Consider the following 18,915-nt stretch of genomic DNA (forward strand, 5'->3'; position numbering starts at 1 on the left):
AGATCAAATGTATTTAATGTGTACAGTTTTAAGTTACGTTTGTGACAATTAAAAAAAAGGTTAATCTACGACAAAAGAAGTTTACGAATGGAAGTATGAAAATATATTTTTATTTTAAAAATTTTAAGATTTCAAAGCCAAAATAAAAAGATTTTATTTGTTACAAAAAAAAATCTGCCAGCAGTCTCGCAAAATTTACGTTGTACCCTACCCGCACACGATCATTTTCTACGTTACGATCACTCGGTCGGTATACGCAGCGAGCATATCAGCTGACCGAACATCTGCTGCTCCAATTGCCAAGTGCTATACACATAGGTATACACGCAATACACGATCGCAAAAACTTACCGCAGTACAAATCCGCAGCTTTTGTACATATCCAGATGCTATGTATGAAACATTCGCTGATGCGCGGCGTCGGCGGTCTAAAGCGGCAGTGGCGGCAGCAGCAACACACGACGGACGACGAGAAGACGCTGCGTAAGAAAATTTTTGCCATTTTTTCCGCGCTCTCGGCGATTCGAGAACAAAGCTTCGAGTTTATCAACTCGTTGGCTTTAAAAAATCGACAGTATCGAGATTTCGCGCAGCAGAAGTGTATCAGTGGCCAGCGGTATTTCAAAACTCGCGTGTGCGTATACTGTGGCATTGTGCATCTGAGTTTTCCATCGTTATTATATACCTATATACAGATACATCGGCGAGCTGCACCGCGGAAGTAGCAGCAGCAGCCGGCACCTTGCGAAATTTCGCATGTGGTACGTACATCACATCGATATTTACCGTTCGAATTTGTTATACGCGCTCGGAATTCGTCAATGACACAAACACAGCAGCAGCAGCACGAGGCCTGTTTTGAAAAATCGACGCATCGCGCATTATTCATCGTGTCGCGCGGGGCCGCACAGTACACATCCGTATAATATGCAGTCGTAAAAAACAACAAATTGCAATACTCTCCTCTATATATAGACAAATATTATACTACGACGACGACAACGAGGAGCTAGCTACTCGCGGATAGCGCTTTACAATATGAGGTCATCATAATTCTCGCCGCCAAGGTCGTAAATATAGTATGAACGCCGAGTTTTAAATCCCATTCTTCCTATAGCTGCACGCGTTGTTGTTTACTCTGTGTGTGTCATTCCTTCGCGAAGGAGATCATTCGGTGCGATATATAAGGTATAGACCTACACTTTTTTCATTAGCCGTAAGTACTTTTTTCCTGCTTCAAACGGTGCGTATATGTGTGTATGCCATTGTGCACACCGGGCTATTATTACCGCGCCTACGCACGCGACAAAGCATGTAGATGCAGAGAGAGTGAGTGAGGCCGGGCGCTTTACACACACGCACCGTGCAAAACGCGATATAAACATTCAGCGCAAGCACGAAATGTATCCTATACTCGTTATAAAAGTGAGTGTTTTTTTACCGTACGAAAACTCTCGAATTTCTCTCTTTAACTTAGATCGGGATCGATGCGTTGTTATTACGATATTTTTATATTATTATACCTATACGCGCGGCCGCGTGCAATGTGACGCGCGATCAAGGCCTCGTTCCACGGCTACAACAGCTATAACTCGATTTCGATTACGTGATTGCTAATTCTCATTATTATGCTTATTCATATGTTGTGCACGAATGTTGTAATGCTCTGTTAAAAGACGAATTTACGTCTCGTTTGCGTCTCGCTGTGTCGATGCGACGATTCTAAAATTGGAAATGATCTCTGTTCTTCGAGTCATTCCCGCGCCACGCGCTTCGCAGCACTGGCCGGCGCTTGAAGCTGGACCGAATTTAGGATTCCCGTGCTGCTACTGTGTTGTCGTTATCTCAAGAGTTGGGGAGAGTTTGACACAGTTATATACCGCGAGACAGTAGCCGGGTGGCCGCGACGACGGAAAACTTTTTATCGATATACGATTGAAATTTCAATGAAATTCGCGACAGTTAATAATGGGTCAAGTTGGATAACGAGGCGGATTTTCGATATTATTACGCGATGAACGATTACGATCTTATCAGCCGCGTTATTGGCGAGCCGCGGTTTATCGCAATTTGTCATAATACTGTAATACACGCCGCAACAACAACGCGATGCCACCGCCGTATTGATTCGACCCGATTCCCGCTTGACAATACGAATGGCTTTGGGCGATTATCGAAGGGCGTTTGATCGCGGGACGATCCATTCTTCATTTGAATGTTATTTATGGTATCCTGTTGCTGGCTGGAATTTTGCAAATGCATCGCTTGAAATTTATTCGACCTTCGTGCCTCGTGTAATGCTGCTATAATGTGCTTTATTTCAGACTGTCTTTGATTCAAATTGAAAATGGAAAAGGAGAATGGTATTAAGCAGGAGAACGGTACGAGCCCAAAAGCTTGGACGACTGCTGCTCTCATGTCGCTGGCAACTGGTATAATCGAACAAGACAATAATGGAGATCAAGGGGTGGAAGAGAAACCAACTTCTTGGCCTTACATGACCTTCGGTTCGCTGTCGAAATCTCTGTTTTTCAAATTGGCAACCGTAGGAGTCATTTGGGGAATGGGATACATGCAATTGAACTTTGCATGGCTCATTCCTCCAATCGCTTACGCTGTATTGAAAGGAGAAAGAAAGAAAGATGGAGACTTGAAAAGAATGACAGCTCAAGCTACAGCTTTATGTAAAGATAGAATAATAATAGAGAATAGGATCGATGACTTACCAACGTGGGTTTATTTTCCTGATTATGACAGAGCAGAATGGCTTAACGGGGTAAGTTTTCTACTTCACACATGGGTGCTATTATAGATTCATTATTTTTACATTTGAATATGTAACAATTTCAGATTTTGTACAAAGCGTGGCCAAGCATCAATCATTTTGGTAGGGATCTATGTAAAACTATCATCCAAGATGCCATAGCTGAGCGTTTGGTAGATTATCAGAAAAAAATTCCTGGCATAGGAAAAGATTTTCGTTTTGACAGGATAGTATTGGGTAGAATTGTAAGTTTTGATTAATTGATAAATATTTTAGAAGTTCACAATTTACTTATAAGCTCTGTAATTTTAGCCCCCCAAAATCAATGGAGTCAAGGTTTATGACAAACATACTTCAAGAAATGAAATTGTATTAGATATGGATGTAATGTAAGTTTTATTCATTAAATTATTTGTTAGTTCGGCATTATTGCAAGTGTTAAATCCTTTATAATGTTAAAAACTCTTTAATAAAATTTCTAGGTACGCTGGAGACTGTGACATAACTTTTACAATGGGAACTTTTAAGGCAGGAATAAAAGACTTTCAGGTAATTTAAAAATCTATGAATTTTATACATTTTTATTATTGCGAACAAAATTATGTACTAATAATTGTTAATTTTAGCTTCGAGGAATGCTACGTGTTACCTTGAAACCACTCATCCCAATCATGCCTATTGTCGGTGGTGTTCAAGCTTTTTTTTTAAATGTGCCAGTGGTTGATTTCAATTTGGTTGGTGTAGCTGATGTTCTTGATCTTCCTGGACTCAGGTTTATACTTTTTTCGTTTTACTTTTAAAAACCTGTTTTAAAATAAATCTTTAACATATATTCTTAATTTACAGTGATATTCTTCGTAAAATAATAACTGAACAAGTTGCTGCTATTGCTGTTTTGCCAAATAAAATTATAGTGCCACTTACTGATGAAATACCAGCAGAAATGATAAAATGCCCTGATCCTGAAGTATGTTTTATCACCCTTTTTCTTCTGCCTCATACAGAATTAAAATTTTCCAATTGCTTTTCAAGGGTGTTCTTCGTATTCACGTAGTTCAAGCCAAACACCTTATGAAAAAAGATATTGGAATGTTGGGAAAAGGAAAATCTGATCCCTATGCCGTGATCACAGTTGGAGCGCAGGAATTCAGAACCAAGACAATAGATAATACAGTAGATCCTAAATGGGATTACTGGTGCGAGGTAAAAGTCTTTTAAGTTCAACTGCGTTTTTAATGCATGAGCTTTCAATTTGAAAATTTAAATTAAATTTTAATAATGATTTTATCAATATCGAACAAGATTCGGTAAAATTCATGTTTAATCGTATGGGGTTTTATTCTTCGAAAATTATATCAAATGAAGAGTACTAATTAACAAAACAATTTTTAATATTCATTTTCTCGTACTCTTCACTAATTTTTTTCTTCTTGAGTCAATCTAATCATCTAAATGTTTTTTTTTCTTGCACAAAACTTTCAAGTTTTTCGCATTATAGTATTTGAATATTCTAAATTAATTATTGGTTGAAGTTATGGTAAACTAAGTTCATTATAAAAAAAAAATTTCACAATTTACAACTCTAAAGCAAGTTCAACTTTTTTTCGTACGAATGTGTGTTGTGTTGTCTGCATTAATATAGAGTGTCATCTCATCGGCCATAGCTCAACAGCTTACAGTTCATCTGTGGGACTTTGATGATACCAAAAAAAATGAGAATCTTGGCAGGTATGATATGGCTATCAATGTCCCTTCTCATTAATTTTTTTTTTCGCTCATAATAGTCTATTTAATTTATTTTTATTACATTTTAAATTAAGAGAAATATTGCAAACGATTCAATGTTCGCAGTGCTGCTTTGCATGCTTGTTTTTTGTCGGTGTTTATGCGTGTCATGGTTGTGGGTTGACTTTTTTACTTTATGTTATAACTTTTAAACCAATACTTATTAATTTTATCAATGGGTAGGTACGCTTTAAATATTATATTGAATTTAAAAAAAAGATAGCAAAAAAATAGTGGTTCAAAAGCTCAATACAGCTTTACATGTATTATGTGTGGATCGAAAACAAAAAAAAATTTTATTACGTCATGAACGCAGGCTCATATTCATAGCGTTTGTAGACAAGAGGTCGAATTGTCGATTTGGGATTGGGACCCAAACGTGCCGGGCGTGCAAGGTGATGACTTTCTGGGCAGGTAGTAATAAAAAATTATGAAACAAAAAAAAAAAAAACTACAAAACTGTGATTTCGAGTGGCGTTTGAACTTTTTGCCGATAATCCTCGTCGAATGACATAATGAGAGTAAAAGCATGTAACTGAATTATTGACGAAAAATCCCGGCCGATACCCTAACAACGTATACATAATATCATTTCCGCAACCCGGTCAAAGAACACGAGGAGATGGGGGGAGGCGCTTAATAATAATCGTTTTTAAGAGCATAACGAATTAGCGATTCCTTTTAACGATTCAACAAAAAAAAAAAAGAAGAAAAAAAGTAACTTATACCCAATATACTAGTCCCTTTGTGACACATACTCTCCTGATATGTGCGCATTATTATATCGACTAATCTGTAAAGCGGCTTTGTATAATAACTACTCACTCGCTCACTTATACTTAACTTTACTTACTCTATCTCTCTCTCCTCCTCTCTCCGTCCATCTGTCTGTGTGCATTATAATTATGGGGGTGACAGTGCATAATGGAGCAGAGCGTTTCGTATCGCCACGAGCTGGTCGCTGAACTCTATGACAAAGACAACACGAAACACGACGAATCGCTCGGCAGGTATTAATTAAATAATAAATAATCAATTAACACGAACGATTAATCATTGATAATCTAGATCCTTGTCTATATCTCTTTTTTTTTTAAAGTCATCCGTTGCTGAAAATAAAACGAGCTTTCTCGCTGATATTTATTAATGAATCCTTTTTTTTTATTGTTTTAATTGCTTTGTTAATTTGTTCTAATGTAATAGTTTTATTTGAGCACGAGTTTCATAGTTGATTAATAGAAAATTGCTTGATTTTAAAGTAGTCGCTTATTTGTTACATTAATGCAATTAATTTACAAAATAATAAAGAGCTTATTGTCGTTAACGAATATCCGGGTTAATCGAATGAAACACACATCCACTCTAATAACTTTATTCTCATCGAGTAACCCATTCACTCAATCACGATTCAGATCTTTACACGATTCACTAAAATTTTGACTTATGATCTGCGAACAGAGCCACGATCGAGGTGAGCCGCGTAAAGAAGAAAGGAATGATCGATACCGTGAGTTGACACAGAATTTTTAATTCAGCCCCTATATATGTACATTACGCGAAATTGCTGATCGGATAATTGCGATTGCAGTGGATATCGCTGGAGCTGGCTAAACACGGTATGGTCCATCTTCGCTTGACTTGGCTTCAGCTCACGACGAATCCGGCCGATTTGTCAGCCGTAAGTATACGCATAATTTTCATAAAAACAAATTGTCTCGATGTTATTTAAACTACTTTTTTTTGCTTTTAGGCTTTGAAAGAAACACAAGAGTTGCGAGTCACCTCGATGAGCACCGCCTTGCTCATTCTCTACGTCGACTCCGCCAAAAATTTACCCGTAAGTCACAGTCGACCATTGCTTCGAACATTTTTTTTTCTTTTCGAGTACCTATACGTAACCGCCTAAATCTTCGCCCCAACGGCAGTGCCTCAAAGGCAGCAAGCAGCCCGACTCGTATCTCGAGGCGAGCGTGGGCGGCAAGGTCGAGCGCACGGGCACTCTGTTGCGCAGCAGCAATCCCGTCTGGGAGCAGGGCTTCACGCTGCTCGTCGGCAATCCCGAGACCGCCACGCTCCACGTCAAGGTCAGCGACGAGAAGAGCGCCCAGGCGATAGGCAGCATGACCTACAATCTGTCGGCGCTGCTGGCCATGGACAGCATGGAGCTGAAGATGCAGCCGTTCGATCTGCAGATGAGCGGGGTGGACAGCAAGGTGCTGCTCACCATGAAGCTGAGGGTAAAAGATGGATGATGTTTTTTACGAGCGATGATCGTTTTTCGTCGACTTTGTTGCTTGAGGGATCGTTTTGTGGGTTTTATAGATTTTGAAGTACGAGCAGCCGGAAGTAACGTCGGACGACGAGGATATCGACGACATACAGAGTCTCAACAAAAAGATCGAACGACAAGAATCGTCGATATCCAGCAATGGTAATTTTTGCATTCTCAATTTTTTCGATCTCCACGTTTTAATCCTGCCAACTTTGATCTTCAGTACCCGACAGCCCGCTCAAGAGGCAACAGTCCAAGGACTCGATACAGAGCTCGATCAGCAGCGCCGTAGCCGAGACTGACCTGGGAGTCGAAGATCCCATGCTTCGCGAAAGCGCCGAGTCCGTGTCGGCCATGCCGCGCCAATCGTCCGTGCGCAGTCAAACCAGCAGCGTGTTCAAGCGAAATCCCAGCGTCACGTCGTACGCCGGCGAGTCGAGGCTCGGCCGCGTCCAGCTGACGCTCAAGTACAGCCTCGCCAGGCAGAAGCTCTTCGTCGTCGTTCACAAAGTCGCGTGAGTATGCAAACACGGGCGTCGATCATTGTCAGCGTTATTATTTTCTCGTTTCTTTCACCGCCGCAGCAATCTACCGCTGCCGTCGCACGATCCGTCCAACATACCGGATCCCTACGTGAAGCTCTACCTGCTGCCGGACAAGCACAAGGAGACGAAGCGCAAGACGGCCGTGATGAAGGACAACTGCAGTCCGACCTTCGACGAGCAGTTCGAGTACATCGTGTCGCAGGGCGACATCAACACGCGCACCCTCGAGCTGTCCGTGTGCACGCAGAAGGGTTGGCTGTCGACCGGCAGCAACTGCATGGGCCAGGTACTTATCAAGCTGTCCGAGCTGGACTTCACGCAGGCCAACACGGCCTGGTACGATCTGCAGCCGGAGTCCAAGGATTAAATGCTTGTGTGCATTTTTTTTTCTTCACAAGACTCGTTCGAGATTTTGTTTATATTCCTCTCCGTTTAATGCTACATTCTGACGGAGAGATTCGTTTGCTTCGACGACGCGCAACACGATATGGTGCTATACAAAAATTTAGGATCGAAACGACGAGTTTCGATAAGCGTGTGATAATTAAAAAGAAAAAAAAGGATGTTTACCGATTGTTAAACATTGTTACATTTTGTTTCTCAACGATACCGACGATGCCATTTATTTTTTATTTAAAAAATAGCTTATTTACTCTTTCATAGAAAGTCTGTATTGTGGGCGAACAAATTTCAACGATATACTAATGTAATGAAACGAAATGAAAGTTATTACATTAATCATGTCTGTAATACCGATTTTTTCACGTTATATTATACAGAAATGTACGTATAATACATTGTACGTAAGGAATGTAAAGCTCAATTATTTATAAATTGTCTTCGAGACACAAAAAGTAATTTTACTCTCTATTAATCTTTGATTCCTTCTCCCTCACGACCAAGTGCGCCTTATCGATCGAGCGCACTTCCCATATACGTAATAAGATAACCAAGGTAACCTCGATAAATAGACCCTATGCGGCGGGGAGCTAAGCGTGTATCGGAGAGCTTTTCTCTCGTCAGTGTCCAAACTTGGGTTATGACGTTTGTTGTTGTTGTTGTTTTTTTTGTAAAGTGCAGTGTATGATAGGGCGCGCGGAGATAACGCCGCAATGTGAGCACGTGGAATCGTAGATTTGACTTTTTTTTGTATTTAATTTTTTTTCCAACGCCCACTCGTCGCGAGTATGTACAAGAAGCCGAAACTGCCCTGCCTGCCGGGATTCAACTTTAACGATGACGTGAGTTGATTCAAAAACTATCGATATACACACCAACCGCTTTCATCATAAATCAAACGCGATCATCAGATCGGTAAAACTCACTTCCACCGGGCGCAACACTTCGACCGCATCCACGGCGACGTCTACTATCTCGCCGACAAGCCCAACCGATCCTCCTCCTCCGCCTCGGGCAGCAGCAGCCGCTATCCGGCATTATACGCCTGGGGCGAGGAGCTGCCCAGGGTCGCCTGGCTCGAGCTCGACGGCCAGCGGCTCCAGTTCAAGGCCTACTTCGAGGAGCTGCTGTGGGAGGGCCGCACGGCGCGTCGCGTGCGCTACGTCACGATCGGCTTCTTCCTCGAGGACGGCACCCTCAAAATAAGCGAGCCCTCGACGGACAACAGCGGCCTCGAGCAGGGCGTGCTCGTGCGCCGTCAGCGGGTGCCACTCCCGGATCCGGTGCACTATCGCTACCACGACATACTCGATCTCAATATCGGCGAGCAGCCGGTGATCTACGGCAGGCGCTACACGATCTACGACTGCGATCCGTTCACGAGGCGTTTTCTCAATCGGATGGGCATAGCCGTGCCGGATCCGTTCGAGCCGCCCAAGAATCCGGTCGACGATTTGGCGAGGCCACGACCAGCGGCGGCAGTAACGGCAGCGGCTGCCAATTGCCCGAAGAAGCACGACAAGCTCGGCGACTTTCTCAAGTACGACGGCAAGATACTGCGCTTCTACGGCTACTGGGACGACCGGGACAGTCTCTACGGCTACGTGCACGACCTCGAGATACTGTTCTACCTGGCCGACGGCACCATGGAGATAGTCGAGAATCTGCCGGGCGGCGGCGGCGGCCGCTCCCTCCTCGTCAAGCGCGTCAAGGTGCCTCGCTTCTTTCGCGAGATGCCGCCGATCGGCCATCACGAGGAGCTCACTCTGCTCAACGTCCTCGGCGAGAGCACCCGACGCAGCTACTACGTGGCCGACAAGTCTTGGTCGACCAACGATTCCTGCCAAGGTGCTCTGGAGGGATACTACGAGGAGTGCGATCTGCAGCTGGGCGCCCAGCTCAACGTCTACGGCAGACTCGTCGTGCTCACGGACATGGACGACTACACCAGGCAGTACTACAGGGTCAAGTACGGGCTGGAGGATTTCACGCCCAAGCCGAGGCCCGACGACGAAGCAAAGGGGAGGAAGGGAGGATGCGTCGGCGAGCGCGAGTGGTACATACCGCCCTACAACGGCTACGGGACGTACGAGGACTCGCTGGGCAATTGCTTCAAGGCCGTGCCCAAGAGGCCCAAGTACAGCACCGACAAGTACTACAGATACGAAAAGTCAGTGCTCTCCCCCTTTTTTCTTTCGTTTTCACGGTGTTATTTTATGTAATTACAGCGGAATTTTTTTTTTAATAAAGTGCATAATAATGTTGTAAACTGTAATAAAAAGTAAAAAAGTGTAAAAAAATGTAAGATTACTAACGATTTCGGACATGTGATACTTTTATTACAGTTTATTACATTAGTTTACCTATAATAAGAAAGATGAAAACCCTATGAATTCAAGCTCATTAAAGTTACACGGAAAAAGTAAAAAAGTGTGAAAAAACAAAATTCTATAATAATAATTTTAAATGTTACAATTTTTACTTATGAGTTAAAAATTCCAGTCAAGCCCGCATGTGGTCGAATTGACCGCAGCAAGTGATTCTCGTGAAAAAAGTGAACTCACTCTTATGCAGCAGAAAGCCTTATAACATCATAATAGATGTACTGGGGAGTACTGAGATGACGGAATTTGGTTTATATTCATATCCGTCATAATTTGTCTTAATTTATTCATAAAAATTAATACATTTTTTTTTACGAAAATCACTTGCTGCGGTCGATGCGACCACACGCAGATAGCATAAAGAGGAAAATGTAAAAAAGTGTAAAAACATGTGATTTTATTATGCATTTTTTGATGCATTGACTGTCCGAAATAGCTAGTAATTTTACATTTTTTTACATTTTATTACATTTTATTACATTTTACAATTTAATATGATGGTTTGAGTTACTACTTTTACTTTTTCTTGAACGATTTTTTTCCGTCGGGGAATGAATGTATTTATATGATACGAATTTGACACTGCGGGTGCCATGATTTTTTTTCAAGTTTTATAAGCTCGACGATAGAGTTGAAGTCGAGTCGAGAGAACGCGAGCATTTGAAAGTTTTCAGATGCGCTGTGTGCATGGATATAATAATGAATACATAATTTAAGATTTTTTTGCTTCGAGTGATCGTGCGCTCGCCAATAAGGAAATCAAAACTATTTTCTTTTTTTTAATTTATTTATTTGAATAAAATATTAAAAATAATGAACACGAACTTTCAATCACACAATGAGCTTTGTCTCGTATAGCCTCGACGATGCTTTCGACATTTTTTCGCACCGATTCAGAGCGCCATTTTTGCTGAACTCTTTGGGGTAAATGCACAACCAACCTTCTAGGCCGAACTTTTTGTAGTCCTCGAACGTGAGTCATTTTGCCGCCTCCTCGGGTCGCAGCCGGATCAGATCGTAGAGAGAGAGAGCCCCGGAACGACCATTTCCGCTTTTGCTCGGTCGATGGTCCAACGAGGACTCCTCGAGACCCAACGATCTCTCAAACAGCTAGTGCTCGGCGAAAAAATTCATGATCGTCATGACGTCGCTTCGGTTCGGCTTGTAGCCTCTCTTCTCCAGTCGATCGACGACAATCGGAGCGTTGCACGCCATGGCGCATTTCGGAAGCCTCCACAGATTACATCTCGCCATGCATTCGTGTACGTCTTCGAAGTGATCCACGGTGGGGAAAACGAATTTGGACCGGTCGGCGCGAATAAACTTAATTGATAATAATCTCTTCCAGAAGTTCGGAATCACTCTCGATCTTCGTAATTAGACCGACAGGTAGTGACCGATAATAGGTGCTAATTTTCTAACTTATGCCCTTCAAAAGTCTGAAAGATACATCGATAACGAGCTCAAAAAACGGAATTTTACGCCGTTTTAGCGTGGTGATGTATTTTTAAGTACAAATAGATTTGTAAAAAATGTTGGCCTTGTGTGCTGATATTCTAATTTATGCCATTATAAAAAGATAATAGTTTGGCACAGATTGAGTCTCTAACTAGCTAGGCATAAGAGTACCTAGTGTCCTTTGGTGTAAATCGATATGGTAATAATGTCAGAAAAACCCATGATTGTGTGCTGATTTTTAAACTCATACCAATGGGAAAACATGAATTTAATGCTTAAATTATCAAATTTCAAACGGTATAAGTGAAGTTGTCACTTATGATCCAAAAATTAATTAACTAAACCGATGAAACATCAATGAAAAAATGAATGAAAATTTTTATATTGAGAAACTAAAGTGATACATAACTAAGAACATCAAATTCAAATAATACAAACAGATTGAGTTAGAGAGAAAAAAGTCATAACGAAGTGTAAAAAGTTCTGAAGGCTGCGGCATAAGACATCGAAGTTTTGATTACCTGGAAACAATAGTTTGTACAATCATTAAATCGCTCAAAAAATATCATGTACAATGAATAAATAAAAAGCTCACGGTGCTGCAGTTTTCTAAATTTAATTCTATGGTTGGCCCAGCAGTTAAAACAAAAGGTTTCATAACCCTTAACATTATGAACAATAACATCTTTCGCACTTCCGTAGGGTAACTTTGTAGATTCGTTTCGTAGCTTGAAAGCAATAGTTATTTATTGAATTGAAATGTTAAAATAAATAAAATTAAAAAAAATTATTTGAAAAGGTCACCAGGTATAAAACAGATCGTCACTTGCATTCTTCAACAGTTGACTTGGTATACAAGTTAAAGTTATAGTACTTATAATAATACAAAACGCAAAAAACATTTTTACTGCCGCTGACATATCTGTTTCCATTAATATTACCATCTAAAAACAGGAATTTATATTCTTTTTCTATTTTAGTAATTCAATAATTCAATGATCTATCAAATGATTTCGAGCATACCGAGGTAGCCGTCAAGACAATAGTACAACTTGCTCCAATTAATATAACAAATATCATAACGTTACTTACATCTAGAACCATATTGAATAATCTAGAATTCATGGGGATATGAGTTATCAATTTACAAAAGCCTTTGCAATTAACTACACTTACTCGATACAAATTTGATGTATTTCAACAAAATTTTGGAGCTGTTCAAAAATCCATTTTTTTTCTTCGTTTTTATGAATAAAAATTTTGAATTTGTAATCTAATTTCATTTTATGTAATAGATACCTATAAAAAAATTATCGATCTTTAAAATCTTATTTAAGGCGATTGACCTGTGTTAAAAGTTTAAATTCAGCTTCAGCTAAAGATAGCCTATATAAATTGAAATAGTGGAAATTTTTTTTTGTAATAGTAAAATATGTTTATTCTACATCTGATGGACAAAACAAATTCTGCCGAAGTTCTGAAATACCAATTACATCACTTTTTTCATAATACTAAATTTTGTGTTATAAATCACTTGCGGCATGATCTTGAAAAGGGTTCTTCATCAATATTGATCGATGGGGTGTGAATATCTTCAGAAAAGTACCCTCATCCACTTGAGCGGAGGAGCTGAATTTGGACAAATTGGGTACAACTTTATGTACAAGTCAATTTTGGAAGAAATCAATATTATATTAACACTAAATGCCTTATTTAAGCTCTTGGGAGAGATGCAAACTTTTTTTTAAATTCTGCTCTGCTCAAGTGGGTGAAAGTACTTTTCTAACGATTTTCAAGTAATCTAATTGGTATTCCAGAGCTTGGGTAGAAGCTTTTTTGGTCAAGAAATTTTTTGGTTTAGAATGAACATATTTTACTATCACAAAAAAGTTCCACTATTTCGATTTATATAGCAATTTTTGAATTTAAACTTTTAACACGATCCCTTTAACGTAAGGCCATTTTTTCTAGTTATCGCGTACTCCAATACACGAATTTCGCCAATGACGTATGCCACACCAATACATTGAAAAGCATTTATCGCGCTCATTAATAAACCATAAATAAATAATGTTGTAAGCTGGACTGAGAAATTTTGATAAAAGAATTTTTCTTCGCTCAAAAATTCTGTATGCATTGGTAGCGATTTTTCATAAGTCTTATTGCCTGGTAGTGCCCAGTTCAAAAAGGACGGAATAGCTACGGGTGATGCTCCAAAGCTAGTGCATAAAATCATTATCACCACTGAAAATGTGTAAATAAATAAATTATCCAAAACGCGATGTGATAAATCTTGTTGTTAACCTGCTAAAAAAGTGCTAATACGGTATCCTCTCTTCATTGTTTCGAACATAATCGCTTGGGTTACTTGAGAATTTGTGTGACACATTCGAATTATCATTACCGACCAAATATGAACCTTAAAATTAAAAATTAAATTTCAATTTTTTTATTGACTTCGAATGTAATTATTCGCTTTATATTCATCATACATATTAATTACCTTTTCTTTGCATACTACTATGCGCAAGTAACTAAATATTATGATAAAAAAACATATTACTTGAAATATACATTCAATAATAGTTGTGTTCAGTTTTTGGTTTTCTTTTATTATTTTGATAATTTTCAAGATCTAAATAAAATATGATTTATTTAAAACATCATGCTATCAGTGAAATCATTCAAACACTTACCAGCAGAGCTAATGTGATCAATAAATACAAACTAAGAAAAATATTCCCAATTATTTGTATGCTTCTTTTTTGGAAAGGGTATAAAAAGGTAATCTTCATAATTCTAGTAATCCAGGTGAAATTTGTTTCCCATACAGTTTTAGCTGAATTCAAATAATCTTTATTGCTGCTAATATCTATCCAAACTTTAGCTGACATGTTTATCTTTCTCCGAATTGAAAAATATTTTCTATAAAATTTATATTTTCACCGAATCTGATAATATCAGTGTAAAACATCGTCATATGTTCTGAATCAACGCAAATGTATGCGGTATGGAACATAAATTTTTCACTACGTTTATTCAAACTTGAAAGGTTATACGTACCCTGCGGTTTATGTAGTGACTTATTTCATTTAAAATTTAAACAGGTTAACAAATATGTTTTCACATCCTTCGCAGATATAATAGACATTTTGTGGCTAGTTTTTTGGCCTACAAACAAGTTTCTCAGACATAAGAAAGTTAGTAGAATTGGATACATCATTGTCCAAATAAAAGTGTAACGTTTTTTTACATAGGCATTTGATATTACACTTTTTTGCCATTAGTAGTACACTATAGATATATAAGGTATATCGATGGTATAAGTTATACCATTCTTTTGCCTTTGCCTCTTGCGGATTTACAAAATTAATTTACTCGCCCTCTAGTGGTAGAGTCTCGAAGTTGTATTATAATATTGAAATTACTTAAAAACTGGTCTAAATTGTTTGAAACAATTAAACTGTTAATTCCAAGTCATTTAAATCAGAAAATCGCCAAAATTAAGTTGATTAAATGTAATGTTTTTATAATATTTTGAATAGTCATTTTTTAATCATCAGGCTATTATCGGTGTTTTATCTAGTAAAGAATCTGATCTTTCTTCATTTATTCTTTTTTTCTTTTTTAGATTAAACAAGATATTAGATGCAACATTTTGAAAAATCTTCTGCATTTACCTCTCCTTTCTTTTCCCCTTTTTTCGCTCAACGAGTATTGTATGGTGCTCATCTTTTTCTTCACGCTTAATCTAGTACCTCGTATTAAAAAATACAGAAATAATCGAATGCCGAGACGATCGCTGAACGTAGAATTTAATTGTTGATTGAAATGTAAAATTGTGCGACGACGACTACTACTCATACACTATCAAACGAGTCTATAATTGATTTCGTCAACCGCATTCACGACGGCACGGTGACTTCCTTTGATGATGTACACCTCTTGACACTTTTTTCCCATATTATAGTTTACAAATTTAAAAAATCGTTTTGAAGCCTATCACAAAGCCTCCTCTAGGAAGATGTAAAAAAAAATTGAATACTTGTCTCGAACTAAAAAAAAAAAAAACTAGACTTGCTTGAATCAAATGTTTTCGCTTACTCGCACTTACCCCTGTTACTTGATTATTATGTATTATATAAAAAAAATATACTCGTTCCACAGTCAATCCAACGACAATCGCATCCTGCGATTCGGGGCCAAGATGATAAGCGACGTAGCCGCCAACGACGATCGCTGCTTCGTCATTTCGCTGTACTTGTTCGACGGCACGATCGCAATTAGCGAAGTCAGTTGTAAAAAAACAGGTATCGTATCTCTTTCTTTCTCTTCGTCTCTCGCGGCACAACGATCGCGTTCAATTTGCTGCTCTCTCTCTCTTTTTTTTTCATTCGTTCGCGTCCTCGTTATTATTTTGTACTTTATTTCGTTTATGATTTCGATCGAGCAGGCCACACGTTGAGTCTGTTTCAAAAGCGCATGTTGATGCGTCTGCCGGGCCAGGATCCGTTCAGCAGCGAGAAGCCGAAATATTACGGCGCCGAGCATCTGTATCTCGGCGCGGTGGTCGAGCTCAACAGCTTCAAGTTCTTCATCGAGTCGGCCGACGAGTACACCCTCAATTACATGGAGCGCCACAGCAGTCAGGTATCATATCGTGTGTATTGTGTACACATTTTTTCCTTTTCTTCTCGAGTACACTAAAAAAAACAAAAAAAAAAAAAAATCGTTGCGTGCAGTTCCCGAAAGCCAACGCGACCCTGATCATGAACAAGATACGCGACAAGCTGCGCCCGGTCTATCGGGAATTCGTGACCGAGCACGCGCCCCAGTCCGGCAGCTACGTCATCGAGCTCGGCGATCTCAAAGCCGCCCTGAGGAAGTATCTCGGCTCCTCGCCCCCCGACCTGCTGACCGATCACGAGATCGTCACGCTGGGGCGTCGCTACTCGTACTGCGAGCCGAGGCAGGAGGCGGCCTGCGAGCGCGACTACGTGCGCGCCCTGGTGCACGCCGAGCTGCTGCGCGACAACTGGTCGGGCCTCGAGCGACTCGCCGAGGATCTCAGACACTTCGATCGCGGCCAGAGCGGTTATCTGGGCCGCGAGAGGCTGTATCAGATTATCAGGGCCAACAGGCTGCCGCTCGAGAAAGAATTGATTCACCTGATGTTCGACAGGTGAGTCTTATTTCTTATTTTTTATATTTCATTTTTAATCGACGACTTCGTTGCTCGCGCGTACAGACTGGAGAGGAACTGCGCGGGTGAGATCGATTACGTCGACTTGCTGAAATTTCTCGACGTCAAATTGGATCCACCGACGCCCGTCGTACCGGTCAACGTCAAGGTATTCATATACCATCGATTTTCCCTTGCCTCGTTCGAGAACTTACATATAACTCGTGCGAATTTCAGGTACTCAAGTGCTCGTCCCGCGGCGAGCGTGCCAAAGACTGCCAGATCGTCGACTGGATCTGGTTCATACGCGATCTGGATCTGGAGAAGGAGCAGCAGCCCAGGAGCGAGTCGCCGCTCATGCAGGACGGCGTGTGCGACTGCAACGACAACTAAAAGGAGAATACGCATAGAGTTCGAACATCGGGATGAAATCGATACAGCGGGTTCGAGCAAAGGAAGAGAACTCGATGTTTATGCTACAATTACGAGATGCTTTATTTCGAATATAATAATAATAATATACATGTATCAATCGAGCTTACAATACGATAATCGCAATAATACATTTGCCAGTGACAGTGGGAGTCTATTTACACACAACGTTGTACGATGTTTACGGAAATGCTTACACAATTGTATCAAATATTCTAGCGCTACAGGCTTAGTTACGAATTATATGATAACTATTCAGCCATAACTTTCGAGCGTTAATGTTTTTTTTATTACGATTACTAATATTATTACTGTTTTTATTCATTTGTTTGATATTTTTTTTTTCATATTTTATATTGTCTAAAGCTGGCGCTACCATGAAAATTGATTTATCCGGGACGAAAAGAAATACAAAAATGACTTTTTAGCTATATAAATTATGCTTATTGTGATACGGCTAAGTTAGAGGATACACGTTTTTGCTACGCGCACACTGTACTACTAAAGCTACTCCACAGTGATTCGGATAAAAATCTGTCTCACACGCAATTCGTTGATATACTAGTTTCTTTTTTTTTTTTTTTTATAATGTATTCGATAAAAATGTAGACTACTTATTGTCAATTTTATCTCGTTTTAATCTTCCGATCTCGTTGAAGATTCTTACTCTTTCTAATAACATTTATCATTGCTTTTCCGTTTTCTTTTCCGACTCTCTTCTAATACTGTTATACATTTAATCAGTGTAATAATTCGTATTGCGGATCAGTCTATTATTTTATATTACTATAAACGCCTATATAGTCGAATTTAAAAAAAAAATACATCAACTTCCGTACGCAGTGCAATCGAGCGTGCCACTGTATACTTCGTAGACAATAAAAACAAACGATTATTTACAAAATATATATTGTTACGTTCGTTCGTGGCAACGATCACGGGTATACATTAACAATAACACAAAAAAATATATATAAAATCGTCAGTCTCTCCGCTCAGATATCTAAAAAAAAAAAAAAAAAAAATGCTCGAGTATTCAAATTTCATCGATTAAATAAGTGAACAATTTTTTTTTTCTCTCTCAAAAAATACATCCATCCCTCGACGCGCTCGCGATATTCAATTGCACTCGTGCGTGACGATGACGTTGCGGCAGGTCTTGCACTTGACGTAGCAGCAGCTGAAGTACTTGCAGTCGCATCTCTCGAGGACCTCCTCGGCCCGGGTGTTGTAGCCGCGGCCGCAGCAGAGGTGCTCGCAGCCGTCGTAGCCGGCGCTGCTCGCGTTGCATTGCCTTTCGTTGTGTGTGTGTTACAGTAGTGGGTGGCGAAATGAAAAGAACAAACAAACGAACGTCAAAAATCCGAATCACGATTCGATACGGTAATTATTGTATTTTGGAATAAGAAATACGAAGGTATAAGCTCAAAAAAATGTAGTTATCCGTAAGAGCCCCGAAGCGATGCAAACAAAGCAGAGAAAAAATAACAGGTTTCTTTTTCAACGCATGCAGGACGAGAAGGAGAGAAGAAAGAGCACACGCGCAGATTGTAATTAACGCGGAGTGGCTCTCGCAGTCCCGTAAATATGCACTAGAAACCGATTGTCCGACTCAGAGAGAGAGAGAGGCTGTAATATGTGCTAAAATACAGGCGCACACCCTCGGTGCTGATCGTCGCGCCCCCCCCCCCCCC

General features: G+C 39.9%; 3 protein-coding genes across 8 annotated transcripts in view; 2 read left to right on the forward strand and 1 right to left on the reverse strand.

Annotated features, from left to right (window-relative positions):
• Positions 1 to 109: 109 nt before the first annotated feature.
• LOC106649446 (extended synaptotagmin-1) lies at positions 110 to 8,224 on the forward strand. 6 transcript variants are annotated; one of them, XM_014366876.2, is made up of 16 exons: positions 110 to 761; positions 2,325 to 2,776; positions 2,851 to 3,009; positions 3,077 to 3,153; positions 3,247 to 3,313; positions 3,391 to 3,536; positions 3,611 to 3,731; positions 3,797 to 3,967; positions 4,407 to 4,492; positions 6,008 to 6,056; positions 6,138 to 6,227; positions 6,300 to 6,386; positions 6,475 to 6,786; positions 6,872 to 6,980; positions 7,045 to 7,336; positions 7,406 to 8,224. In XM_014366876.2, exons 2-16 carry the CDS (start codon positions 2,348 to 2,350, stop codon positions 7,731 to 7,733), a joined length of 2,523 nt encoding a protein of 840 aa, XP_014222362.1. In that variant the 5' UTR covers positions 110 to 761; positions 2,325 to 2,347; the 3' UTR covers positions 7,734 to 8,224. The 6 variants fall into 6 exon arrangements, with proteins under 6 accessions (XP_014222362.1, XP_014222355.1, XP_014222360.1 ...); XM_014366869.2 differs by lacking the exon at positions 4,407 to 4,492 and adding an exon at positions 4,866 to 4,963; XM_014366874.2 differs by lacking the exon at positions 4,407 to 4,492 and adding an exon at positions 5,468 to 5,559.
• A 329-nt stretch (positions 8,225 to 8,553) lies between these two features.
• On the forward strand, positions 8,554 to 17,473 carry LOC106649351 (EF-hand domain-containing family member C2-like). The gene is made up of 7 exons (XM_014366714.2): positions 8,554 to 8,607; positions 8,677 to 9,935; positions 15,775 to 15,917; positions 16,061 to 16,257; positions 16,350 to 16,789; positions 16,856 to 16,958; positions 17,027 to 17,473. The coding sequence occupies exons 1-7, from the start codon at positions 8,554 to 8,556 to the stop codon at positions 17,180 to 17,182; spliced, it is 2,352 nt and encodes a 783-aa protein (XP_014222200.1). The 3' UTR covers positions 17,183 to 17,473.
• An 851-nt stretch (positions 17,474 to 18,324) lies between these two features.
• Positions 18,325 to 18,915, reverse strand: part of LOC106649350 (protein Wnt-11b-2-like) — an 11,858-nt gene continuing 11,267 nt past the window's right edge. The window contains exon 5 of the mRNA XM_014366713.2: positions 18,325 to 18,515. Within this exon, the coding sequence (XP_014222199.1) occupies positions 18,341 to 18,515 (175 nt within the window). The 3' untranslated portion in view covers positions 18,325 to 18,340. The remainder of the gene's footprint in view (positions 18,516 to 18,915) is intronic.

The sequence above is a fragment of the Trichogramma pretiosum genome, unplaced genomic scaffold (genome assembly GCF_000599845.2).
Source record: "Trichogramma pretiosum strain Unisexual culture from Peru unplaced genomic scaffold, Tpre_2.0 scaffold23, whole genome shotgun sequence".
Taxonomy (NCBI): Eukaryota; Metazoa; Arthropoda; class Insecta; order Hymenoptera; family Trichogrammatidae; genus Trichogramma; species Trichogramma pretiosum.